The sequence below is a fragment of the Poecile atricapillus genome, chromosome 28 (assembly GCF_030490865.1).
Source record: "Poecile atricapillus isolate bPoeAtr1 chromosome 28, bPoeAtr1.hap1, whole genome shotgun sequence".
NCBI classification, from domain to species: Eukaryota; Metazoa; Chordata; class Aves; order Passeriformes; family Paridae; genus Poecile; species Poecile atricapillus.
Genome location: NC_081276.1, coordinates 1,327,073 through 1,351,074, shown reverse-complemented (window position 1 = coordinate 1,351,074; position 24,002 = coordinate 1,327,073). Strand labels below are relative to the sequence as shown.

At 64.5% G+C, this 24,002-nt stretch overlaps 5 protein-coding genes across 11 annotated transcripts; 2 read left to right on the top strand and 3 right to left on the bottom strand.

The window, feature by feature from the left end:
- The first annotated feature begins 860 nt into the window (after positions 1 to 860).
- On the top strand, positions 861 to 10,179 carry CRLF1 (cytokine receptor like factor 1). 4 transcript variants are annotated; one of them, XM_058858915.1, is made up of 8 exons: positions 861 to 1,057; positions 5,744 to 6,022; positions 7,804 to 7,933; positions 8,252 to 8,421; positions 8,599 to 8,756; positions 8,835 to 9,003; positions 9,246 to 9,428; positions 9,508 to 10,179. In XM_058858915.1, exons 1-8 carry the CDS (start codon positions 976 to 978, stop codon positions 9,876 to 9,878), a joined length of 1,542 nt encoding a protein of 513 aa, XP_058714898.1. In that variant the 5' UTR covers positions 861 to 975; the 3' UTR covers positions 9,879 to 10,179. The 4 variants fall into 4 exon arrangements, with proteins under 4 accessions (XP_058714898.1, XP_058714900.1, XP_058714901.1 ...); XM_058858917.1 differs by having other exon boundaries at positions 9,246 to 9,424; positions 9,566 to 9,733; XM_058858918.1 differs by having other exon boundaries at positions 9,566 to 9,733.
- Positions 10,180 to 10,319: 140 nt separating this feature from the next.
- REX1BD (required for excision 1-B domain containing) lies at positions 10,320 to 12,699 on the bottom strand. Of its 2 annotated transcripts, none has more exons than XM_058859016.1 (5): positions 12,651 to 12,699; positions 12,030 to 12,112; positions 11,401 to 11,605; positions 11,228 to 11,316; positions 10,320 to 10,856 (listed from the first exon to the last, which is right to left on the bottom strand). In XM_058859016.1, the coding sequence occupies exons 1-5, from the start codon at positions 12,651 to 12,653 to the stop codon at positions 10,784 to 10,786; spliced, it is 453 nt and encodes a 150-aa protein (XP_058714999.1). In that variant the 5' UTR covers positions 12,654 to 12,699; the 3' UTR covers positions 10,320 to 10,783. The 2 variants fall into 2 exon arrangements, with proteins under 2 accessions (XP_058714999.1, XP_058714998.1); XM_058859015.1 differs by having other exon boundaries at positions 12,576 to 12,666.
- A 662-nt stretch (positions 12,700 to 13,361) lies between these two features.
- Positions 13,362 to 14,739, bottom strand: UBA52 (ubiquitin A-52 residue ribosomal protein fusion product 1). Of its 2 annotated transcripts, none has more exons than XM_058859027.1 (5): positions 14,623 to 14,739; positions 13,980 to 14,097; positions 13,797 to 13,883; positions 13,602 to 13,704; positions 13,362 to 13,502 (listed from the first exon to the last, which is right to left on the bottom strand). In XM_058859027.1, exons 2-5 carry the CDS (start codon positions 14,080 to 14,082, stop codon positions 13,409 to 13,411), a joined length of 387 nt encoding a protein of 128 aa, XP_058715010.1. In that variant the 5' UTR covers positions 14,083 to 14,097; positions 14,623 to 14,739; the 3' UTR covers positions 13,362 to 13,408. The 2 variants fall into 2 exon arrangements, with proteins under 2 accessions (XP_058715010.1, XP_058715011.1); XM_058859028.1 differs by having other exon boundaries at positions 14,614 to 14,642.
- Positions 14,740 to 15,622: 883 nt separating this feature from the next.
- KXD1 (KxDL motif containing 1) lies at positions 15,623 to 18,078 on the bottom strand. The gene is made up of 5 exons (XM_058859014.1): positions 17,941 to 18,078; positions 17,548 to 17,648; positions 17,299 to 17,451; positions 16,749 to 16,795; positions 15,623 to 16,210 (listed from the first exon to the last, which is right to left on the bottom strand). Exons 2-5 carry the CDS (start codon positions 17,640 to 17,642, stop codon positions 15,975 to 15,977), a joined length of 531 nt encoding a protein of 176 aa, XP_058714997.1. The 5' UTR covers positions 17,643 to 17,648; positions 17,941 to 18,078; the 3' UTR covers positions 15,623 to 15,974.
- FKBP8 (FKBP prolyl isomerase 8) lies at positions 18,043 to 23,710 on the top strand. Of its 2 annotated transcripts, none has more exons than XM_058858975.1 (9): positions 18,043 to 18,140; positions 18,641 to 18,904; positions 19,035 to 19,204; positions 19,456 to 19,544; positions 19,780 to 19,997; positions 20,071 to 20,243; positions 20,318 to 20,395; positions 22,324 to 22,461; positions 22,897 to 23,710. In XM_058858975.1, exons 2-9 carry the CDS (start codon positions 18,655 to 18,657, stop codon positions 22,981 to 22,983), a joined length of 1,203 nt encoding a protein of 400 aa, XP_058714958.1. In that variant the 5' UTR covers positions 18,043 to 18,140; positions 18,641 to 18,654; the 3' UTR covers positions 22,984 to 23,710. The 2 variants fall into 2 exon arrangements, with proteins under 2 accessions (XP_058714958.1, XP_058714959.1); XM_058858976.1 differs by lacking the exon at positions 18,043 to 18,140 and adding an exon at positions 18,277 to 18,330.
- The last annotated feature ends 292 nt before the right edge of the window (positions 23,711 to 24,002 follow it).

Sequence of the window (24,002 nt, the reverse complement as noted above, 5' to 3'; positions counted from 1 at the left end):
GCCCAGCACCTCGGAGCCTCACACAGTGTCACCCCCCGGTTCCCCGCACCCCGAGTCCTTGGGGGCACCCCGAGTCCATGGGGGCACCCCGGGCCACCCAGGCGTCCCCTGCCACCCTCCACCCCAGGGAATGGTGTCCCCTCTCCTCACACGCCACACGTGGGGACAGTGGCCTTGCCATGAGCAGGAGCTGCTGTCCCGCGGCTCTGGGACCTGTCTGGGGGTCTGCAAAGCTCTCGGTGCCACCGAGACCCCGGGCGGGGGGCACGGGGGGGACGCTGGGGGATGCCCGCGTGGGTGTCTTTGTCCCGATGCTGGTGGCACAATCGGACATGGCACCACCCCCGGGGACAAGCGCAGCCCCAGTCTGGGGGGACTTGGAGCCGCTTGGGGTGGTTTTTCCACTTCTTTGGGGTTTCGAGGAGGAAAGCCCGGAGATGATGGATAGAGAACATCGGGATTTATGGGATGATATTCCTGTTTCCAACCCAAAAATAAGCAATAACCGGGCTTTGGATCTCAAAGGCGCCCGGAGCGTGGGGAAGCGGCGGCGGGGGGGGCCCGTTCGGCGGCGAGAGCGGCCCCGGGGGCGCGGGAGGGTCCGCGCGTGACTCACCCGTGGGCCGGCGGCCCCGGGGCGGCTCTTACTCACCTACCGGGGGGGTCGGGGGCAGCGGGACACCGGCCCCGCCAGGGCGGGGGGGTCCAGCATCCCGCGGCGGCAGCGGGCACCGGGCGGGGGCCAGTCCCGGAGCCGGTTCCGGGGTCTGTCCCGGAGCCGGTACCGGATCGGGACGGGGTGTGGGGGGGTGGCGGGGCCGGTGGCTTTCTGCCCCCCCGGGGGCGGTCCCGGGGCGGGGCCAGGGCGGCAGTTGGGGCTTTGGTAACCGGGGGTTGCTCAGACTTGCTCGGGACTTCCCCGGACGTGCCGGTGCGCTCCGCCGCCCCGGGCACCGACGGGCACCGGAGCAGGCCATGCCGCCGCCGCCGCTGCTCCCGATGCTCCCGCTGCTGCTCGTGCTCTGCCCGCTCCTGCCCCGCGCCGACCCGCTCTCCTGTGAGTACCGGCAGCACCGGGCGGCTCCCGCAAGGTGGGCGCGGGGCGGGCGGGGGTCCCGTCGGGGCCACGCGGCCGCTGCACGGAGCCCCCCGGGGCTCTCCCGTCCGGCTCCGGCCCCGGCGATGCGGAGCCCCCCGGGGTTCCCCCGCTCCTTTCCGCGTGTCCCGTCCCTCCCACGGGTGCCGGGATGCGGAGCCCCCCGGGGCTGTCCCGTTCCTCTCGGTGGGTCGCGTCCCCCCCGGCCCCGGGATGCGGAGCGGTCCCGGGCGCGGCGGGGGCAGCACCGGGCGCACCTCGGGGCTGCGCTTCGCCTGCTGCGGAGGGGGTCGGGGACCCCCCCGCGGAGGGCGGCCGGGACCCTCCATCGCCTCCCGACAGGCAGCCGGGACCCCCCGTCCCCGTCCCCGCAGCCCAGCCGGGACCCCCCCGCCCCTTCCCCGCAGAGAACAATAGAGGAGCCTTTTTTGTGCTGCCCCCCATCCCCGAGAGCAGCGAGGAGAGCCCCCCCTCCCCCGGAGCAGCGAGTGCTCCCTCTCCCCACGGAGAAGGGGGACCCCGAGAAGGGCCGGCCCCCCCTTGTGCCCCCTCCCCGCTGTCCAGCCCCCCCCTCCCGCAGAACAATGCGGCTCCATTCCCCACCCAGGACAATGGAAACCCCCGGCCTCCGCCCGGAGAACAATAGCGAACCCCTTCCCCACGCGACCCCCTCGCACCCCCGGGAGCCATCGCCCCCCTCTGCCCCCCCCAAAGCCTCTGAGACCCCCCCTCCCCCTGCCGAGAACAACGGGGTCCCCCCTTCCCCCCGGAGAGCCGCCCCCCCATCCCAGAGAACAATGAATCCCCTTTTCCCACCCAGAACAATGGGGATCTCCCTCCCCGCCCCACGGAGAACAACGACCCCCCCCCAAAAAAAAACCCCAATCCCCCTGGGGGGCTCCGCAGCGATGCCCGGTTTGGGGGGCGGCAGGTCCGGGAGGTGCCACCTGTGGGCTGAGCCTTGGAGCGGCCTCAGCCCCGCGGGCACCGGAGAGGGGGGGACACACACCGGGGAGGGGTCCCCGCTTCCCCACAGCGCCCTAAACCCGACGGAACCCCCGGTCCCGGCCGCCGCCCCGCTGCCCCCCCTGCGCCCAGGGGAGGGCGAGATCCCGCTCCCCGCAGCAGGAAGTTTGGCTTCCTCCCTATGATGGGAATTTCTCAAGGCGATGGATGTTCTCCGCTCCCGACGCGCCAACCGGACCCGCCACAAACGGCACCGCTGGCCCGGCACCTCCCGCGCCCCCTCCCCGAGCACCGCCACGGAGCCCTGAGCCCAGCCCGTCCCGAACGGGGGAGCCCTGAGGGCGAGAATTGGGGCAGGAATCGCTGGAGCCGTAGGGTGGGGAGAAGGGAAAGCTCCAAAAATCCCTCCAGGGGCCGTTAACGGGAGCGGCCGGTCCCGGCGGCTCCCGGTGCCCACCCCGGTGCCCACCCCGATGCCTGGAGGGGTCGATCCCACCGGGAACAACACGAGGCCACAGCCGGACCCTCGCTGGGGCTGAGCCCTCTCCTTTCTCCTCCCGATCAGCCGCGTGTCCCCCCCGGGACCCCCATCTCCCCCTCCCCACGGGGGTCCGGGGCAGCGCTGGCCCCGCCGCCCCTCGACGTGCGGAGCTGGCGAAGGCGAAGCCAAAATCTCCTTTTAGAGAGCGAAAGTTTCCCCTCGGTGCAGCTCGGCCGCGCTGGAATGCCTGGGCTTTTTATAAATCCCTCCTCGAGCCCAGGGATGGGCACGAGAAATGCCAGTCGGGGATGAGAAACGGGGAAAAAAGACCGGAGAGCAGCGGAGAAAAGAGGGATAAAGCGGTTTTGGGCACCCTGTCTGCCCTCAAACCTCGCTGCTCGACTTTTAGAAGAGCTCTAACTACACATATATATTTAATTTTATTTTTCCTGTGGAATTCAGAGCTTCCCAAATTCCCTTTTGTTCTTCAGGGCAATTATTTCTATTTTCCTTTAACCCCCTGCACAGCTCAATAAATCTTTTTTAACCGTGTGATCTCTGACACTTATCGGAGCTTTTTTTTTTTTCCTTTTTTTTTTCCCTCCACCCCCCTTTTCTTTCCCAACCCCTTAAAACTCCGATATAAAACTAAAATGAAATCCGGCCCTTCGAAAGAAAAGCATAAACGTTCCCGACACCTTGGAAATGTGGTTTTACTTTATAGCATTACTTAGCACCTGATCAGCATTTTTTTTTTTGCAATAGAGAAGCCATAAAACCCCCGAGCAGGTATTTTCGTTGCAACTTGCACATTCCACAGCCTGCCTGCGTCTCTCCGGCCCTTTCCTCTCCGATCGGAAAACTTCACACTTTTCCCTTTTAAAACACATGTTCTGCGCTGTGGCAGCGCTGAGGGGGGGAAAATAATTCCAGGGGGGAAAAAAAATATAATATATATACGTCTATAATTGGCCCCTCCAGAGGGTTCTGCTTGGAGGAGGGAAAAAAAAAAAACAAAATCCAGGGGAAAAAAAATAGAGAGAGAGAGAAAATTGGCCCTTCCAGAGGGTCCTGCTCGGAGGATGGGAAATGTGTCTGTTTTACTGCGTTCGTGCGAGTTTCTGGGGCTGTTTGGGTGAAGATTTGGGAGAATCAGGGCTCGGAGTTGTGGGTCCGGTGTGGGCAGAGCCGCGGCAGCTCCGGGCTCGGTGGCGAGAGGGGGGATGAGGTTTCCGGAGGCCTCGCTGGAAGGGTTTGTTCTGGGGGTGGGATGGATCCAGCACCATCCGCGGGTGTTTGGGGTGTCCCAGAGCATCCAGCACCATCCCGGGGATGTTTGGGGTGTCCCGGAGCATCCAGCACCATCCCGGGGATGTTTGGGGTGTCCCGGAGCATCCAGCACCATCCCGTGGATGTTTGGGGTGTCCCGGAGCATCCAGAACCATCCCGGGGATGTTTGGGGTGTCCCGGAGCATCCAGCACCATCCCGGGGATGTTTGGGGTGTCCCGGAGCATCCAGCACCATCCCGGGGATGTTTGGGGTGTCCCGGAGCATCCAGAACCATCCCGGGGATGTTTGGGGTGCTCGGTACCGACCCGCGGGTGCTCGGGGTGTCCCGGAGCATCCAGCACCATCCCGGGGATGTTTGGGGTACCCGGTACCGACCCGCGGATTCTCGGGGTGCCCCGGAGTATCCAGCACCATCCCGTGGATGTTTGGGGTGCCCGGTACCGACCCGTGGATGTTTGGGGTGCCCGGTACCGACCCGTGGATGTTTGGGGTACCCGGTACCGACCCGGGCTGCCCGGCACCCACCCGTGGATGCTCGGGGTGCCTGGGGGTGCCCTCCACCAATCCAGGGATATTTTGGGGGTCCCTGGCTGCGTTGCCCCGCTGGATTTTCTCACTCCCCCCCTCCCCAGCATCCCCCAGGCAGGGCGGCAATTCCTAATTAAACCTCCCCTGCCTAACGAGGATTTGGGAGCGCTAATTGCGGAGGGTGGGGAGGCGGAGCGGGGACCCCTCTTTAGGATCTCCGGGGGATTTGGGGATCGCCGGGAGGGAGCCGGGCGCTGAAAGCCGATCGGGGCCGGGAGGTCGGAGGGGCGGGGAGGTCGCGGCACTTTCCGGGAGGTAATTTGGGATATTAGCCCGGCGCGTGCGGATGGAGCCGATAAGGACTGACGGACACGGAACACCCCGGAGCGGGGCCGGGAGGGGAAACCGAGGGGTCCCGGGTTAAAGCGGGCTGGGAATTTGGGGGATGCGGGGTTTGGGAGAGCACGGTGGGGGTGAGGAGGAAGCGCTTCCCAATCCAGGGGGAAATTCCGGACCTCGGCAGTGCTGGAAAATGATGGGGGATGGGGAAAAAAAAAAAATCCCCACGGATTTTCTTTTTTGAAATCTTTTTGTAGCGGAAAAAAACTTCCGAAGCTGCAACCCAGCCCCGCCCCAGCCCTGGGGAAAAAAATAAAATAAATAAAAAAATAAAAAGTGGATATAAAAAGTACTTTAAATCTTCTAAAATAGATGTAGATATAAAAATAGATATTGAAAGTGTTTAGATATAAAACGTATGTAGATATAAAAGTAGGTGTAAAGCATGTTTAAATAGATAAAGAATAGGTGTGTATTGAGATATAGAATAGACATAAAAACTATTTAAATAGATATAAAAGATATAAAACGTCTTTAGATATAGAAAGAATGTAAAATGTGCCGAAGTGAAGAATAGATATGAAACGCATTTAAACCAATGTAAAATAGAAACCAGTGTATTTAAAATGATGTAAAATGGAAACCAGTGCGTTTAAATTGATATAAAGTAGATGTGTGATGATTTCAATCTATATAAAATAGATGTGTGATTTAATCAGTATAGGCTTGTGATGATTTAAATCGATGTAAAATAGCTAAACAATGTATTTAAATTAATATAAAACATATATGATGAATTAAATTGCTATAGACGTGATGATTCAAATCGATGTAAAATAGCAAAACAATGCATTTAAACAGCTATAAAACATATTTAAATGAATACAGAAGAGACATAAAGGCGTTTAAACCAATGTAAACCAGATACAAAACGTATTTAAATAGACATTAAGACATACTCAACCAGCTCTAACCTCATTAGCTCAATCCCAAACCCTCCATAATTGATTTTTCCCCTCGCTCTCTGTCTCTCCGGCTGCAGACCCCGCCGTGATTTCCCCCCAAGACCCCACGCTGCTGATCGGTTCCTCGCTGGTGGCCACATGCACGGTCAGCCCGGACTTTCCGCTGAAAGCCGAGGATCTGTACTGGACTCTGAACGGGCGGCGCCTCCCGGCCGCGTCCTACGCTGCCCTGGGCCCCTCCACGCTCAGCGTGGCCCTCGCTCGCCTCAACGGCTCCAGGCAGCAGTCAGGGGACAACCTGGTGTGTCACAGCAGAGATGGTGGCATCCTGGCCGGCTCCTGCCTTTATGTTGGATGTACGTTGGTGCTGCTGTTCTGAGATGGGCTCTGGCCACTCTGGGCTGGGCTTAGGTCACTCTGTGCCAGGGTCACTCTGTGCCAGGGTCACTGTGTGCCAGGGTCACTGTGTGCCAGGGTCACTCTGTGCCAGGGTCACTGTGTGCCAGGGTCACTGTGTGCCAGGGTCACTCTGTGCCAGGGTCACTCTGTGCCAGGGTCACTCTGTGCTGGGGTCACACCGTGCCAGGGTCACTGTGTGCCAGGGGTCACTCTGTGCCAGGGTCACACCGTGCCAGGGTCACTCTGTGCCAGGGGTCACTGTGTGCTGGGGTCACTGTGTGCCAGGGTCACTCTGTGCCAGGGTCACTGTGTGCTGGGGTCACTCTGTGCCAGGGTCACTCTGTGCCAGGGTCACTGTGTGCCAGGGGTCACTCTGTGCCAGGGTCACACCGTGCCAGGGTCACTCTGTGCCTGAGTCACACCGTGCCGGGGTCACACCGTGCCGGGGTCACTGTGTGCCAGGGTCGCTCTGTGCCAGGGTCACTGTGTGCCAGGGTCACTCTGTGCCAGGGTCAGTGTGTGCTGGGGTCACTCTGTGCCAGGGTCACTCTGTGCCGGGGCCACTCTGTGCCAGGGTCACTCTGTGCCAGGGTCACTCTGTGCCAGGGTCACTGTGTGCTGGGGTCACTCTGTGCCGGGGTCACTCTGTGCCGGGGTCACTGTGTGCCAGGGTCACTCTGTGCCGGGGTCACTCTGTGCCAGGGTCACTCTGTGCCAGGGTCACTGTGTGCTGGGGTCACTCTGTGCCGGGGTCACACCGTGCCAGGGTCACTGTGTGCCGGGGTCACTCTGTGCTGGGGTCACTCTGTGCCAGGGTCACACCATGCCAGGGTCACTCTGCCGGGGTCACTGTGTGCCAGGGTCACTCTGTGCCGGGGTCACACCATGCCAGGGTCACTCTGTGCCGGGGTCACACCGTGCCAGGGTCACTGTGTGCTGGGGTCACTGTGTGCTGGGGTCACTCTGTGCCGGGGTCACACCGTGCCAGGGTCACTGTGTGCCGGGGTCACTCTGTGCCAGGGTCACACCATGCCAGGGTCAATGTGTGCCAGGGTCACTCTGTGCCAGGGTCACACCGTGCCAGGGTCACTTTGTGCTGGGCTCTGGTCACTCCATGCTGGGGTCACTCTGTGCCAGGGTCTGGTCACTCCATGCCAGGGTCACTCTGTGCTGGGGTCACTGTGTGCTGGGGTCACTCTGTACTGGGGCCACTTCATGCCAGGGTCACTCTGTACTGGGGTCTGGTCACTCCGTGTTGAGGTCACTCCGTGCCAAGGTCTGGTCACTCCATACCAGGGTCCAGCTGCTGCTGGTGTCCAGCTGCCCTGTGCCAGCCTCCAGCCAGCCCCGGGATGCGCCTCCCCCACGGGAGAGAAGCCGGGGATCCCCTCGGATCTCCCTGGTTCTCACCAAAGTGCCAGGAGCTGCTCGGGGTGTCAGGGTGGAACCCTGACCCAGGCACAGCTGAGAGGCCGTTTCGGAAAAGCCTCGGTTAAAACGCACTTGTCCGAACCAATAATCGTAAGATTTTATCTCGGGCTATTTTAAGGACGATACTAAGTCCCAGGAACATGGAATCGGAACGGGGAATGCAGCTTGGGTTTGTTTTTTGGGTCGCTACGCGTTCCCGGGAACACAGAGGCTCAGCTGGGAAACCAGCTTGGATTTGGGGTTTGTCTCCGTGGCTGCAGAAAACCAGCTCTGGAACCTCTGGTGTTTTGGTTTTTGTCTCTCCCAGTACCCCCAGAAAAACCAGTCAACATCACCTGCTGGTCCAAAAACATGAAGGACCTGACCTGCAAGTGGGTGCCGGGGACAGAAGGGGAGACCTTCCTGCACACCAACTACACCCTCAAGTACAAGCGCAGGTGGGTGCTCACCTTCATCCTCGTCATGGTTAAAAACAATTTATTGTTCCAAAATATTGGAGTGGGATTTAACGGGAAACAGGGAACGGGCAGCTCGATGCCTCCTGGCTGGCCCCTTCTGGGGGTGGTGCTGCTGTGATGAGTTTCCTCACGGAGCTGGGGAGGGTGAGGAGAAGCTGCTGCGGGCCTGGTTGAGCTGGGTGAACCACGGGGCCGGTCCCGCAGTTCTGGAGGTGTGGAAAGGCCAAAAAGCGACCCAGGGGAGCATCTCGGGGCCTGGGGAGCGGTGCCGGTAGCTCATCCATCACCTGCCTGCAGGTGGTACGGCCAGGACAACACCTGCCAGGAATACCACACGGCCGGGACCTACTCCTGCCACATCCCCAAGGACCTGGCCCTCTTCACGCCCTACGAGATCTGGGTGGAGGCGTCCAACCGCCTGGGGGTGGCCGTGTCCGACGTGGTCATGCTGGACATCCTGGACGTGGGTGAGCCCCGCGCCGTGGCGGTGACCTCGCGGGGAGGGGCCGCGCTGGGCTGGGGGCAGCAGGAAATGGGCGATACGGGAGCACAATTGCTCCTAATCGAATTAGGCTCTTTGCTCCGAGCGCCTTTGACATCCGCGGCTCCTTAACCCTCGCGGCCCCGCGGCGCTGTCCCCGCAGTGACCACGGACCCCCCGTCCGACGTGCACGTCAGCAGGGTGGGCGACCTGGAGGACCAGCTGAGCGTGCGCTGGAGCTCCCCGCCGGCCCTCAAGGATTTCCTCTTCCAAGCCAAGTACCAGATCCAATACCGGGTGGAGGACAGCTCCGAGTGGAAGGTGGGTGGGCGCCGCCGGTGCCGGGGGGCGGCGCGGGGTGGCCGGGGGTGCGGGCGCTCGCATCACCTCCCTCCGCAGGTGGTGGATGATGTGGGCAACCAAACCTCGTGTCGCCTGGCCGGCCTGCGCCCCGGCACCGTCTACTTCGTCCAGGTGCGCTGTAATCCCTTCAGCATCTACGGCTCCAAGAAAGCCGGCATCTGGAGCGACTGGAGCAACCCCACGGCCGCCTCCACCCCACGCAGCGGTGAGTGCCGGCAGCAGCGCCCGCCGGTGCCGCCGGTGCCGCGCTCCCCTCCCCGCGCACCGGGGGATGCTCGGGGGACCCTTCCCCGCTCCGTGCCCGGCCCCTGGATTTCTTGCAAAGGAGCCAATTTGGGGCTCGGCTTTCCCAAAACCTGCCGGTGTTCCCCACGGCACGGCGGCGGTGGGAGGGGGGCGTTCGGGCGCGTCCCCCCCGTGTGCCACTGACCCCCCTTGTCCCCGCAGAGCGAGTGGCGGGGGGCTGCGACCCCAAAGGGGGCGAGCAGAACACGACGCTGCGGCGGGAGCTGAAGCAGTTTTTCGGGTGGGTGAAGAAACACGCCTACGGCTGCTCCAACCTCGGCATCAAACTCTACGACCAGTGGCGCGTGTGGCTGCAGAAATCGCACAAAACACGCAACCAGGTAGGTAAGGAGCCTTTCGCACTTCTTCTCCCCGGCTGGGTGGGGACGGGGGGGGGGGGACGCGGGGTGACCCCCCACCCCAGGGATGCTGGGGGGTGACGCCGACCCCGGGGCGACGCGGGGCTCTGCTCCTTTCCGCAGGTTCTTCCCGGCGATAAGCTGTAGCCCGCGGGGGAGCGAGCGCCGGCAGGATGGGACGGGGCGCCCGGCGCCCACCCGGGACCGCCCGCGCCCGCCCCGGCCCCGCCGCGGGGGAACCGGGAGGCGGCCGGGGCTCAGCGCGGCCCCGCAGCCCTGGGGGATGGGGTGGGGTGAGCTCGGGGGGCCGGGCTGGCCCAGCCCCGGGGGCTCTGCGGGACCGCGGCCCCGCGGCAGCGAGGGGACCCCCCAGCCCTGCCCGGCCGGGGGAGGCACGGGGGCTTTGCTCCGCCAGCCGCGGCAGCCTCTGGGATGAAAGGGGCGGCGGGGGCTTCCCGGGTGACCCCACCCTCGCCGCAGCTCCCCCCGGGAAGCGATTTTGGCCGTTTTCTCACCGGGGTCCCACGTGCGAGTGCACGGGGGGGGTCCGTCCCCGGGGAGCCACGCGGGCTGATTGGAGGCTGCTGGGGTTTGCCCAGTGCCTGCTCCAGTTTTGATTCAAACCAGCCTTATTTTGGTTCCATTTCAGTCAATTAGGAACAGATTTAAGCTTAATGCCAATAAACCTCTGAAACCCCACCGGGGTCTGCGTCAGCGGAGCGGCAGCGCTGCGCGGGGACGGGGATGCAGCGGGCAGCCAAATGGGGCCCGTGGCCCTTGTCACCCCATCCCGGGGCTCCCAGGGGACCGAGCCGAGCTGGGAAGGGGCGGCACTGGGGGCCACACGAACCCTTGGGATCACAACACTCAGGCCAGCTCCGTGGGGACAGGTTTATTCGGGGTGACCATAGAAAAAGCAGCTGTGGAGCACCGGAGCTGCAGTGGGGCTGGGGGCACAGCTGGGCTCCAAGATGTGGTTTTGGGGTGGCTGTTGCCCACGGGACCCCAGCTGGCAGCAGGGACAGAGCCCACCACGGTGGGGGCCGAAGTTTTGCAGCCCCTTGGCACTGCAGGGTGTGGTTTGCCTTCATCACAGCCCCGGCACAACAGGGAGGGGAACCAACCCCACGCCAGACCCCTCTGCTGAGGGATACTCAGGATTTAGGGGGACCCCCACCTTGTCCCAGAGGGGGTTTCCCCACCCCTTCCAGCCTGTGCTGCACAAAAGGGGCTCAGAGGACAATGCCCACCTTGCCAAGGTGCACCGGGAGCGGGTGGGGGACGAACGGGGCCCCCGTTCCACCAGCCCGGCCCCTCCAGCCGTTCCCACGGGGACACCCATCACTCAACTTCTTCCGAATCGTACTTAAGGTCCTGGAGAATTTCGCTGATTGCCTCAATGGTTTTAATTAGCCTACGAGAGCGGATGGAAACTATAAATAAAGCCCATATGGAGCGTATTATGTGGGCCGCCTCGCCTTCCCCGCGCTGTTTATGAAACACTCAGCCCGGGGAGGCCGAGGGGACGCGGCCACGCAGCGCCGCCAGACCCCGAAGGCACCATCTGGGCCCCCCTGGGCCGAAGGGAGGGCGGGGGAACACAGGGAAGGGGCTCCGGGCCTGGGCTCCATGATCCGTGTGTGTCCCTTCCAACTCGGGACGCTCCAGGATTCCGCGGGCTGGGGAGGGGGTGCCATCCCAAAATGGGGGGAGAAAGGGGGTCCTGGGCTAGGGGGATGCTGCCTTCCCAAAATGAGGGGGGACAGCAGCGGGGTCACCACCTACTTGTGCTTGAGTTCCTGCACCTCCTGCTGATGGGCGTCCACCTCGGGCTGGTCCTGAGCCTGCTGCCGGGCCAGCTGCAGCTGCGCCGTCTGCAGGGGGACACCGTGGGAGCTGAGACCCCCCAAACCAGCCCCAGCAGTGCCCCAGGAGCCGCCCCCCAAGGCAGAACCCACCAGCTGCAGCTTCTCCTGCTCCCGCTCCTGGAGCCGGGCCAGGTGCTGGGCCAGGTCGGGGCGGCCGAGCTCGTCCCGCAGGCGCCCGGCGATGTCCAGCACCTCCCGGGAGATGCCACTGAAGGCCACGGTGACCTCGTGCACCAGCTGCCGGTACCGTGGGAAGTCATAGTGGGGGGCACTGCTCAGGTACGCCCGGTGGCCCCTGCGGACAGGTCAGGGAGGAGAAGCCACTGTCACCACACCCGGGGTGCTGAGCCCCCTTTGCCACCCGCCACAGGCGCCACCAGGAGGGTTTTCCTGCCTGGATTTGGCAGCAAGACCAGGCAGCCTCACCTCTCACACGGGACAGGGTTGGAAACTGATTTTTTTGGGGGGGAAAGTTGAGGGTTTGGGTTTTTTCCACTCTCAACCCTGCATCGTCTGCTGGATGCTCTAACAGGATTCAGGTGTCCAGCGCAGAGCCCCGCTGCCAGCTGGAGCTCATCAGCCACCCCCACGGCCCCGTCCCAACAGGATGCACATAATAACCGGGATGAGGGATCCGCTTCCCTGCTCGGGGTGCCCCGCCCCGGTGGGTGCCGCCCCCCGGGGGCCCGGCCCGGCCCGGTGCCGGTACCGGTACTCACTCCTCGAAGAGCCGGTACGTCTGGACCCGCTCGCTCTGCAGCGCCCGCAGCCGCCGCAGCAGCTCCCGCACGGCCTCGCCCGTCTGCGGGACACAGGGGGACGGTGGCACCGGTGAGCCGGTGGCACCGGTGACCCGGTAACCGGGCAGAGCCGGTACCGCCCAGGGGGATCGGCGCAGTGCTGGGGCAGCGCGTCCTCACCCAGCACCGGTACTGGGGGTGGATTCCGGCCGCGGTGCTTGAGCTGAGCCCAGCACTGGCACCGGGACCCCTCGTATCCCCCTGCCCACCCACCGGGCCCCCAGGCCACGGGGGACGAACCGGGCGGACACCGGGACCCCCCGGACACGTGCCCGCGATACCGATGGGCACCGGGACCCCTCTCTACGTATGCCCGGAGCGGCACCGGGACCCCCGGCCGTGCTCACACACCCCCGACGGGCACCGGGACCTCCCCGGCCACGTGTCCACGGACCGGCACCGGGATCCCCCGGTTCACAATACACACGAGCACCGGGATCCCCCCGCGACCACGCGCGCACGGACCCGCTCGGTCCCGGGACGCCCCTCCCGTCCCCCGGGGGCCGCTCCCGTTCCCGTCCCGCTCCCGGTACCGCTCACCATGGCCCGGCCCGGCCGCACGGCGCAGGCCCGGGGCCCGCGGGGCGGAGCGCGGTTCCGCCGCCACCTGCAGGCACCGAGCGGCAGCGCCGCCAGCCCCGGGCCCGTGTCCCGGGTCCCCGGTACCGTCCGTGCTGTGAGAGCACGGCCGGGGGGCGCGGTGGATGGGGGGGATGCAGTGGGGTCCCGGTGCCGGTCCCTGGACACGCGGCCGGGGGCTCCCGGTGTGTTTGCAGGGTAACGGGGACATCCCGGGACCGGTGACCGGAGGGGTCCCGGTGCCTGAGCAGGGGGGGTGTAGGGGGTCCTGGTGACAGTCACCCCAGAACTGGGGGGTGTCGGGGGTCCTGGTGACTGTCACCCCATAACTGGGGGTGTAGGGGATCCTGGTGACTGTCACCCCACATCTGGGGGTGTAGGGGGTCCTGGTGACCGTCACCCCACAACTGGGGGTGTAGGGGATCCTGGTGACCGTCACCCCACAACTGGGGGGTCCCAGTGCATGAGCAGGGGGGTTTGTGTGTGGTCCTGGTGCCGGTCCAGTCCCTGGCCGGGTCCCAGTGCCCATGATGGGCGGGCAGGGGGGGTCCCAGTCCGTGCACACGTTGCTGCAGGCACTGAGCACCAGCACCACCCCACCCCATTCCCCCCACCCTCCTGTGCTGCTCCAGCACAGCCCCCATTTATTGAAAAACCACCACAAAACGGGGCTGAGAGTTGCAATACTTTATTGGCCAGCTCAGGCAGGGCTGCAGGCTCTACTTGACCTTCTTCTTGGGGCGCAGGTTGTTGGTGTGCCCACACTTCTTCTTGCGGCAGTTGACGGCGCGGGGGTGCAGGCGGGCGTAGCACCTGGGGGGGACAGGTCAGCAGAGCCCCCACCCTGGGGAGGGGATCTGGGGGCTGCAGGGAGGGGGTGAGGGGACACGGGGAGGGGACAAAGGGACGTACTTGCGGCAGATCATCTTGTCGCAGTTGTACTTCTGGGCCAGCTGGCGCAGGGAGGGTTCGATGATCCCCCCTCGCAGGCGCAGCACCAGGTGCAGGGTGGACTCTGCAAGGAGAGATCGGTGTCACATCGGGGGTAAAGGAGCTGCTGGAACCCCAAAAACTCCCCCCAAAAACCACCGGGGTCCCGGGGAGCACCTTTCTGGATGTTGTAGTCTGCCAGGGTGCGGCCATCCTCCAGCTGCTTCCCCGCGAAGATCAGGCGCTGCTGGTCGGGGGGGATCCCTGCGGGACAGAATCACCGTGCTGGGGACACCGGGGGACAGAATCACCGTGCTGGGGACACCGGGGGGCCCCCGCCACTCCCGGCCCCGCCAGTACCTTCCTTGTCCTGGATCTTGGCTTTCACGTTCTCGATGGTGTCATTGGGCTCCACCTCGAGGGTGATGGTTTTGCCCGTCAGGGTCTTCACGAAGATCTGCATCTTGGCACTTCTCACCTGCGGCAGCGGCGGCCGCGTCACCCCGGGCCGGCCCCGCTGGGCCCCCGGCAGGGCCCCGCCGCTCCCCGACCCTTCAGAGCCTCTCAAACCCCGTTCCCGAGCAGCCTGTCCGGGATCCGGCCGGGATCCAGCCCCGGTCTCCCCGGATCCGGCCGGGATCCAGCCGGGATCCAGCCCCGCTCTCCCCGGATCCAGCCGGGATCCAGCCCCGCTCTCCCCGGATCCAGCCGGGATCCAGCCCCGCTCTCCCCGGATCCAGCCCCGCTCTCCCCGGATCCAGCCGGGATCCAGCCCCGCTCTCCCCGGATCCAGCCCCGCTCTGCCCGGATCCAGCCCCCACCCCGCGTTTCGGGGCCCTCCCGCAGGATCCAGTCCCGTCCCCGGGGACCCAGGGCCCCTCCCGGGGTTCCAGCCCTCCCTCCCCGGGTCCCAAGGTTCCCTCCCGGGTCCCGGGCCCTATCCCGGGATCCACCGGCCCCTCCCGGGATCCAGGGCCCCCACCCGGGCCCGCACCGCGCGCACCCGCGGCCTCGCTGCTGAGGGAAAGGGAGGCGGGACCGGAACCGCGGCTGCGTCACTGCCGGAGGGACCCCGGGACCGCCCCCCGTACCGGCACCGCCCCCCGGCACCGGCACCGCCCCCCCGGCCCCGCCCCCCGACACCGGCACCGCCCCCCGGCCGTCCCGTCACTGCCGGGGTGACACCGGCACCGCCCCGGGATGGGCCCGGTACCGTCCCGTCAGTGCTGGGGTGACACCGGCACCGCGGGACGGGGCACCGGAGGGTCTGCACGGCCCCGGGACCAGACCAACCCTGCCCACATGGCCCCAGAACCGAACCCCAAACCCGACACTGCCCACGGGACCGGCCCCAGAGCCACGGGACCGACCCCACACCGACCCCAAAGTGCCAGGACCGACCCCACACCGACCCCACGGCCACAGGACCGGTCCCACACCGACCCCAGAGCCACAGGACCGGTCCCACACCGACCCCAGAGGCACAGGACCGACCCCACACCGATCCCAGAGCCACGGGACCGACCCCACACCGACCCCAGAGCCACGGGACCGGTCCCACACCGACCCCAGAGCCACGGGACCGACCCCACACCGATCCCAGAGCCACGGGACCGACCCCACACCGATCCCAGAGCCACGGGACCGACCCCACGGCCACAGGACCGACCCCACACCGACCCCAAAGTGCCAGGACCGACCCCACAGACCCCAGAACCATCCCCATATTCTGACTCCACAATCCCATGACAGACCCCACAGCTCCAGGATCAGCCCCAAACCCCAGCCCATCAGGACCCCAAAGCCAAGCAGTTCCTGCACAATGCTGGTGGAAAAACAAGATCTGGAGAGCTCCTGTTCCTGCCCATGGAACAACCAGCAGCACCACTGAGGGGCTGGGTGCGAGAACCAAAGGGAAACACGGCTCTGCCTCATCCCAGCGGTGGAAAACTCAGCCAGCACGAGTCCATCAGCAGCAGGGACAGACCCCAGAGACAACATTCCTTACGAAACAGAAACACCTGTGCCCCAAAAACGGCTTTTCTGCACCAAAAAATCTACAGGGACGGTGAAGTTTAGCCGCTCTCCTGAGCGCAGGAACGAGGGAGGACAAGAGGCGTTTCCAAGCCAGGATTTACTGATTCCCCCTGAAGCAAGAGGCGGGTTTTACACCTCGCTGGCAGTTTCGAGGCAGAAGGACAGCACCTTCCTCCCTCAGCTTCTCCCAGCCTTCGCTTCCCTCTTCCCGAGAAAAATAAAAAAAAAAAAAAAAAAAGAGAAAAAAAAAAAAATAAAAATTATAAGAGCGACACACAAATATAAATACAGGATAGAAAGTCCTCCAGGACATGGCTCCTAGTCCAGGCCGTTGGCCGTGTCCTCATCTGTCAGACTCTGTCCGTTCATGGCCGGGCCGTCGTACTGGCCTTGGGATAAATCCTCGAAATCCTGGCTGGTGGTGGGGGAGATGATGTCGGGGCTGGTGTCGCAGGACTCGGTGCTCTGCTCAGAGGTAGCGATGGTGGTTGTGGTGCTCTTGGGGACGGGGTCGAAGTCGTCGTCGTCCTCCAGGATGGGGGACTCGTGGATGTCTGGGAGGGGAGAGGGAGGCGTTAGGTTTGTGGTGGGATAGCGGGAGAGAAATTCCCTGATTCTGCTTGTAGCAGGGATTAAAAAAATAATATCTTCCCTAAATCACCAGTGCATAAACGAGTGGTTGTTTGCAGTTTCTTGGATTTAACGGAATTATAGAGTTTTCTGGATTTTTAGAGAAGCAGCCATGGGCCAGCAGATGGACTTCTCCTGATTCCTGAGAGATGCCTCACGTGTTCTCTCTTCCCACAGGAGGAAAACTGAGCGTGGAGTGCCAGCACTGCTGGGAATGGTTCCCACTGCCAAAGGGCAGGGATAGATGGGATTTTGGGAAGGAATTGATCCCTGGGAGGGGGTGAAGCCCTGGCACAGGGTGCCCAGAGCAGCTGGATCCCTGGCAGTGCCCAAGGCCAGGCTGGACGGGGCTGGGAGCTCCTGGGACAGTGGGAGGTGTCCCTGCCATGGCAGGGGTGGCACTGGGTGGGATTTAAGGTCCCTTCCAACGCAAAGCATTCCACGAGCCGGTGAATCACTCACTGCTGAAAGCCTCCGGGTACTGCTTGGCCAACTTCCCTTTGAGCGTCCTGGGGAGGAGAGAACAACCCGAGTCCGTGGGGAGCCGAGGGGTCTGGAGCTGAGCCTCCAGCAGTCGTGGACAGCACAAAGAAATCCCCAGGGATTCCCTCCCCAGGCCCCTGGAGCAGCCCAGCCCACGGGGTGTTCCTGAATCCCACATTTCGTGACCATCCCACCCTTCCCAGCCCACGGGGTGTTCCTGAATCCCACATTTCGTGACCATCCCACCCTTCCCAGCCCATGGGGTGTTCCTGAATCCCACATTTCGTGACCATCCCACCCTTCCCAGCCCACGGGGTGTTCCTGAATCCCACATTTCGTGACCACACGCTCCCGAGGCAGCGCAGCCCATCCAGAGCAGGATCACGGGAACCCAAAGCTCCAGCCTCCACTCCCTGCACTAATCACAGATTTTCCTTCTCACAGCCCCCCAAACTCCGACCTGTGCCCTGTTTTAACCCCACCCAGCCCCCCAGGCCGTGTCCCTGCCCGTTCCCTGCCCGTTTCCCACCGGATCCTCCTGAAGATGCTGTCCAGGTCCTTCTTCATCTCCACCAGGGTCCTGGTGTGGTGCAGGAAGCGCTCGTTCATCTGCTGCATGCGGACGCTGGACAGGTTGTTGAAGTTGAGCAGCATCTCGTTGGTCTTCTCAAACCGATCCAACCTGTGCGGGGGAGGCAGAGGGAGCTCGGTAAAGATCCCGGGAGGCTCCCGGTGCCGGTACCGGGTTTCCCACCGGCCGCTTTCCCCCGGGACTCACATGTTTTTCTGGGCCAGGATGATGGCGTTGACATCCTCGGCGTTGACCATGCCCAGCACCCTCCCGCAGAACACCTGCGAGGCCGTGGGCTCCATCGTGACCTGCGGGACCGCGGGGCGGCTCAGCCGGTGCCACCGGAGCCCCCCGCCGCCGGTAACGGAGAGCCTCCGTTCCCCTCCGTGATACCGGATCACCCTCCGCCCTGCCGTGCACCCAGTACCGGGTACCCCGCCGCCGTGCCCCCTCCCGGGGCGGCCCCACACGCCGGTAACAGGGGTCCCCTGCCCGCCCGCCGCCCCCGGTAGCGCCGCCAGCCCCGGATTCCCTCGGGGACACGCGGGTCTGGCCTCCCACCGGTATTCCCGGGGCCTCCCCCCAGCAATGCCCGCGCACCTGCGGGAGCCCGTCCCGCCGCTTCACATGACGGGAGCGGGAGCGGTACCGGGGGCGGCACCGGCGGCCGCTCCGCGCCGCTTCCGGGTGCGGAGTCACGTGGGGCGCGACCCCGCGACGTCACCGCGCCGAGCCGGAAGTGCCGGAGACCGGCAGGGCGAGAGGGTCGCGACCCCCGCGGGCATCACGGAGCCTCTCCGGTACCGGTGCCGAGCCCCCAGCCCCGCTTCCCCACGAGCCGGGGCGGCCGCGCTGGTAGCGGCCCCTTTAAGGCGTCGGGGGGCGCGTGGCTGACGAGCGTGCTGCCCGCCCAATGGCGTCGCGCGGTGGGCGGGGCCTGGCCAATAGGAGCCGGGGGGCGGGGCCTGCGCCCGCGCGTTCGCGGGCCAGGTGGGAGCGGCGGGGGGCGCGCGGCGGTCACGTGGGGCGGGCGGGGGGCGCGGGGCCGCCCCCCCCCCTCGGTACCGGAGCGGGGCCGTGACCCCCCCCCTCCCCACCGATCCCACGGGGACAGACCCCCCCCATCCCACCCAGACCGAGCCCCCGCTCCCGCCAGGCCCCGTCCTTCCCGGGCGCTCCGGAGTCTCCGCTGTCCCGTTGCGCATCCCCCGCCCCCGGAGGCTCCCGGAGGTCCCCGGGCCGGCGGAGCGTCTCTGCCGGTAAGAGCAGGCCCGATCCCTGTGCTCTCTCCCCGCTGCAGGTTGCTCCGCCGCCATGGCGTCCAGCGGGGAGGAGGCGAGCAGCGGCTCCCCGGGCCGGGCGGGCACCGGCACCGAGCTGGCTCAGCTGGACACGGCGGAGGATTTCGAGGTGCTGGAAGAGGAGGAGGAGGAGGATGAGGATGACCTGAGCGAGCTGCCCCCGCTGGAGGACGTGGGCCGGCCGGCTCGGGAGGAGGCGCAGCCCCCGGAGCGGGGCGCGGGGGACGCGGCCGGGGACCCCCAGGAGTGGCTCGATGTTCTGGGTGAGACCCCCGGGCAGGAGCGGGCTCGGTTCTGCCACCAAGGCCGGGCAGGAGCGAGAGAAGGGTGGGGGGAATCGGGATTTATCCTCCCCACTGTGTCCCCACGTCCCTCCGGTTTTTCTGTGCCCAGGGAATGGTTTGCTCAAGAAGAAGACGCTGGTGCCGGGCCAGGGTGTGGACAGCCGGCCACAAAAGGGCCAGGATGTGACAATCCGCCTGAAGGCCACGCTGGAGGATGGCACCGTGGTGGAAGAGGACCCTGCCCTCACCTTCACGCTGGGGGACTGCGATGTCCTGCAGGTGAACGCCGGGTGGGAGCTCACCTGGCTTCAGGACCTCACCTCAGGGGCCACAGGCGGGGTTGGGGTCGGGGACATCCCGTTTGTGGACCAGAATGACCCCCTGTCCTTGCTTGGGCTCCCTCCCCATGATGTTGGCCGAGTTAGAGGGGGCTTGGAGCAATCTGGTCTCGTGGAAGATGTTCTCATGGCAGGAGGTTGGAACTGGATAATCTTTAGAGTCCCTTCATGGTCCCGTGTTGTTCCCTGCAGGCTCTGGACCTGTGTGTGCAGCTCCTGGAGATGGGGGAGACGGCTTTGATCGTGTCAGAAGCCAAGTACTGCTACGGAGCTCAGGGCAGGTGAGCTGGCAGCACAGCAGGTGCAGCAGGGTGATCCCAAACAGGCTGGGGAAGCTGTCCCCTGCTCACCTGCTGACAGCCCAGCTCTCCAGCCTCTGCCTCCTCGCTTGCTGTGCCCAGATCCACACCATTCCCTGCCCCAGGAAGCTTCCCTGGCTCGGATTTCTGAGCCACGCTGCTAAATCCACTCATCCCAGCACCTGAGAGGTGACCATGGTCCCCTGGCTTTGTGCAGGAGCCCTGACATCCCCCCCAACGCGTCCCTCACGCTGGAGGTGGAGCTGCTGGCGGCTCGGGACGCGCCGGACCTGGAGCTGCTCAGCGGGAAGGAGAAGATCCAGCTGGCCAACCGCAAGCGGGAGCGCGGCAACTTCTTCTACCAGCAGGCAGATTACGTGCTGGCCATCAACTCGTACGACATTGCCCTCAGGATCGTGGGCTCCAGCTCCAAAGGTAGCTGTCCCCCCCAGCAGAGGGTCTCCTGGGCTCCTGGCCCTGCTGTAACCTGGCCCCGGGCTCTGTGCAGTGGATTTCAGCCCAGACGAGGAGGCTGAACTGCTGGATGTGAAGGTGAAGTGTCTCAACAACCTGGCGGCCTCGCAGCTGAAGTTGGACCATTTCAAGGCAGCTCTCAAGTCCTGTAACCTCGTGCTGGAGCACCAGCCGGGGAACATCAAGGCTCTGTTCCGAAAGGGAAAGGTGAGGAGGGGGTCCCCTCTCAGTGGGGTGGCAGGGGACTGAGGGACAGGGCTCATCCACGTGTCACCCTCCAGGTGCTGGCTCAGCAGGGAGAGTACAGAGAGGCCATTCCCATCCTGAAGGCAGCGTTGAAGCTGGAGCCTTCAAACAAGGTAGGCTGGAGGTGTGTGCTGCCTGTGATCCCCCTGAGCTGCTGGGGGTCTCCTGGATGCTTCTCTCTTGTCTGTGTCCTTACAAACCTCAGCGTTCCCCCTGGAGGGCTGAGACCCCCTGGAGCTGTCCCCAGCTCTGTGGAGGGAGGCTGGGAATAGCCCCCGGAGCCTGGGGAATGATGGACCACGTGGAGCGTGGTTGGGCTGGTGGGTCTCTTATCTCCACATTGCGAGGTTCCCTCGTTGACCTTTGGTCCTGACAGTGGCAGGAATCCCTGCCAGCCCATCTGTGCTCCAGCCATCCCCTGGGGATGGTCCAGGCTGCTCCAGGCTCCCCAGGTGGCTTCGTGCTGCGGTTGAGGGAAGTGGGGCAGAGCTGAGTCCCCACAAACTCGCTGAGCAGCCCCAAGAGTGAATCACTGGGTGGTGGGAGCAGCCAGACCTCGGTCCAGTGCCCGGGCAGGGCGAGCTCTGGGTCAGGAATTTCCTGTCAGTTAATGATCAGCTGCAGGACTGGAGCCTCAGGAGAAATCAAAAACCAGTGCCAGGAAATGACCCCAGCAGGAGCGAGACTGGGAGGAGACATTGAGGTGTTGCCTGCACAAGGTCGTCCTGGGGGTCTTGGCTCTCCAGATGGGCTTTAATCCTTCTCTGGATCTTTTGTATCCATTTCTTTCATGAGGATTTCATCAGACCATCGGGATTTGTGTCATGATCCAGTCTCTGAAGGTCACGGTGCAGGTGCTTGGTGCCCCCACAGCACCTTCAGGGCTGGTCAGAGCACCCTCGGAAGGGTGAGCAGGACCCCAAACCCTTCCTTTCCCAGCAGGGTCAGGGTGGAGAGGGAGCAGAACCGGGAACCATTCCCCTGGCACGTCCCTGGGCAGGGCGGCTGCTCCCCAGTTCCGACGGAGCTTTTAATTGGAGAGGGCTGGAAAATCCAAATGCCCGGCAGTGACGTGTCCAGTGAAACCACAAGTACAGCAAATTACTGCCCTCCCCAGCTGCTGCCGGAGCTCCCGGGGAAGCGGCGGTGCCGCTCCAGTCGCGGCGTGGGTGACTCAGGGGCCACCGGTGCTGAAAGCACTCCAGAAATGCTGGGCTCCACCTGCCCCGCGTGAGGCTGTCGCAGCCATCGCTCCTCCCGACCCCTTGGAAATGTTCTGGGAGCGGTGTGGGATGCTGGTGGTTGTCTCACGCTGATGTGACAGCGCCAGTGAGCTCCGAGCAGGAGCGTTTCATCCTCCAGACATCTGAATTTTCGTGCTGGAGGCAGCTTTTCCCAGCGTGGCACGGGCTGGGCAGAGCCGGTGTTCTCGGGATGGGTCCCCCAGCAGAGGGCACAGCGTGGCTGTGCCACCAGGGCCACCACAACGTCCTTCTCCACCCTGCCCTGCTGATCTCCCTTTTGGGGAGCCTGTGGGCCCCATGCAGGACTCGAGAGCCTTTTCCTGCCCCAGCAGGGCAGGTGTGGACACGCTGCGGGTCTTGCTGCAATCCCACTTCACACCAGGCTGAGTTTGAAGCCCGCTTTCCCAGCCTGCTTCCAGACAGAAAGTGGGAGAGCTGGTGCATGTCTGTCCTCCAGGCAGACACTTTCCTGTCTCGATTAAAGGATAAAATCCCTTTCCTGGTGTCTGGCATCAGCCCTGGGCTCTGCTCCCCGCTGCCAGGCAGGGAGTGGCTTGAGCAGCCAAAAAGGACAGAGGGGCATTGGGCCCACGGGGCGTCCCACGCCAGCCTGGTGCAGCCCCATGGCGTTGGGACGTGGGGCGGGATGAGGCCTGATCACCCCCTCAGCTGTTCCTAAGCTCTTCCACGACGTTCCTGCACATCCCAGGGGTGGTGGAACCTGCTGTGGGTGACACATCCCCTCCCTGGCAGGCAGGGATGATGCAGGGCTGCTAACACCACGCTGTCCTCCCCAGACCATCCACGCTGAGCTCTCCAAGCTGGTGAAGAAGCACGCGGACCAGAGGAACGTGGAGACGGAGATGTACAGGAAGATGCTCGGGAATCCCAGCACCTCCGGCACTCCCAGGAAGTGCAAAGACAAACTGCCCTGGGTAAGGCTTCTGGGGGGTGGCAGAGTGGGTGGGGGACGCACAGGAGGTGTGTCAGTGTCCCCAGGTCCCGCAGGACGGACACAGCCCTGCTCCTGAGCAGGATGTGGACGGGCTGTGTCAGGACAGCGATCCCGCTGGGAGCAGGGGGCCGTGCTCCGGGAGCCGTGCCCGGAAAACGCTGATAACAGCCTGTGCTCCTGGCTGTGTCCACCGGATCCCAGCCGTGCCAGCTGCAGGGCCCGGACTTTGCTCCCAGCTGCCCGTTGGGAAGCGCTGTCAGCCGGGCAGGCGGCGGCACACGCTGTCCCCGCGCCGGGCAGAGCCAGCACAGCGCTGCCTTTTTGGGATGCCCTGTCCAGGAGGCAGGGCAGGCAGGGTGGCACGTGTCCCCTGCCACGGGCACAGCTCCTCACGTCCCCGTGCTCTGCTCCGCAGTCCATCCCCTGGAAGTGGCTCTTCGGCGCCACGGCCATCGCGCTCGGCGGCGTGGCCTTGTCCGTGGTCATCGCGGCCAGGAACTGAGGGTGGCAGCGGGGTGGCCCCTTGGCACAGGAGCTGTGTCCTGCCTCTGTCTGCCCAGGGGCTCCCCCGAGGCTCTGCCACCCCTTCCTGCGGACTGGCAGCTCCGGGAGCACGGATGATTTCTCTGCCGGAGGTGCCGGATCTCTGTCCCCACGTTCCCCGCATCCCTCCTGGCATGGGTGGGTGCAGCTGTGGGGAGGGGGAGCAGGCGGAGCAGGGACCCCCGGGCAGCCTCCTGGCAATCAGGGGCTCAGCCCCCAGCCCCAGGTGTGTCAGGGACAGCGGGAGGTGCCTCACACCGGTCCGTCCTGGCCGTGCCCATCCCGGCTGTTGTGATCGGGATGGGCAGGGGAAGGCACGGAGAAGGAAGCTGTGGGAATGTGGATGTGCCCAGGGGTGGATGCAGCGACATTCCCTGATTCCTGGGGGGCTGCCAGGGACTCAGCCCTCCTGGAGGCACCTGCTGCCCTGCTCTGCACATCCTTGGAGCGTGCAATGTCCAAAGGAAGCCAAAGAAACCCGCGGTGGGAGGGATGGAGGAGGGGAGCGCTGGACACCCCCTGTCCAGGCTGTCTTCCTGTGGGTCCAAACCTGTCGGGGGTCCTTCCCTGCCCTCCAGCCCCCCCAGCACCTGCCCAGCCTCAGCTCTGCTCGTGGGGGGGTTGTAGCACTGTCCTTGCACCCCAAACTGACTGTGAACTTCCCAAATAAAGGACAATTCCTTCGCGTTCCAGTCTCTTTATTGTCACACAGAGTTTACAGGGGGAGGGAATGTTCAGGGGGGAGCCTGGGACCTTCAGGCTCTACTTGGGCATAAGGGGGTCCATGCTGGGGTGCCATAACTGGGGAGGTCTGCGGGGTTGGGGGGTTCATACCTGGGGGATTCACACCTGGGGGGTACGGGGGGGGTTCATCACGGAGGGTTCATGCCTGGGGGGTCCCGGGGGTCCATCCCGGGGTCCCCCACCCGCCGCCCCCTCCCCACGCTCCCGCAGCGCTCCCCGGCTCCACCAGACCAC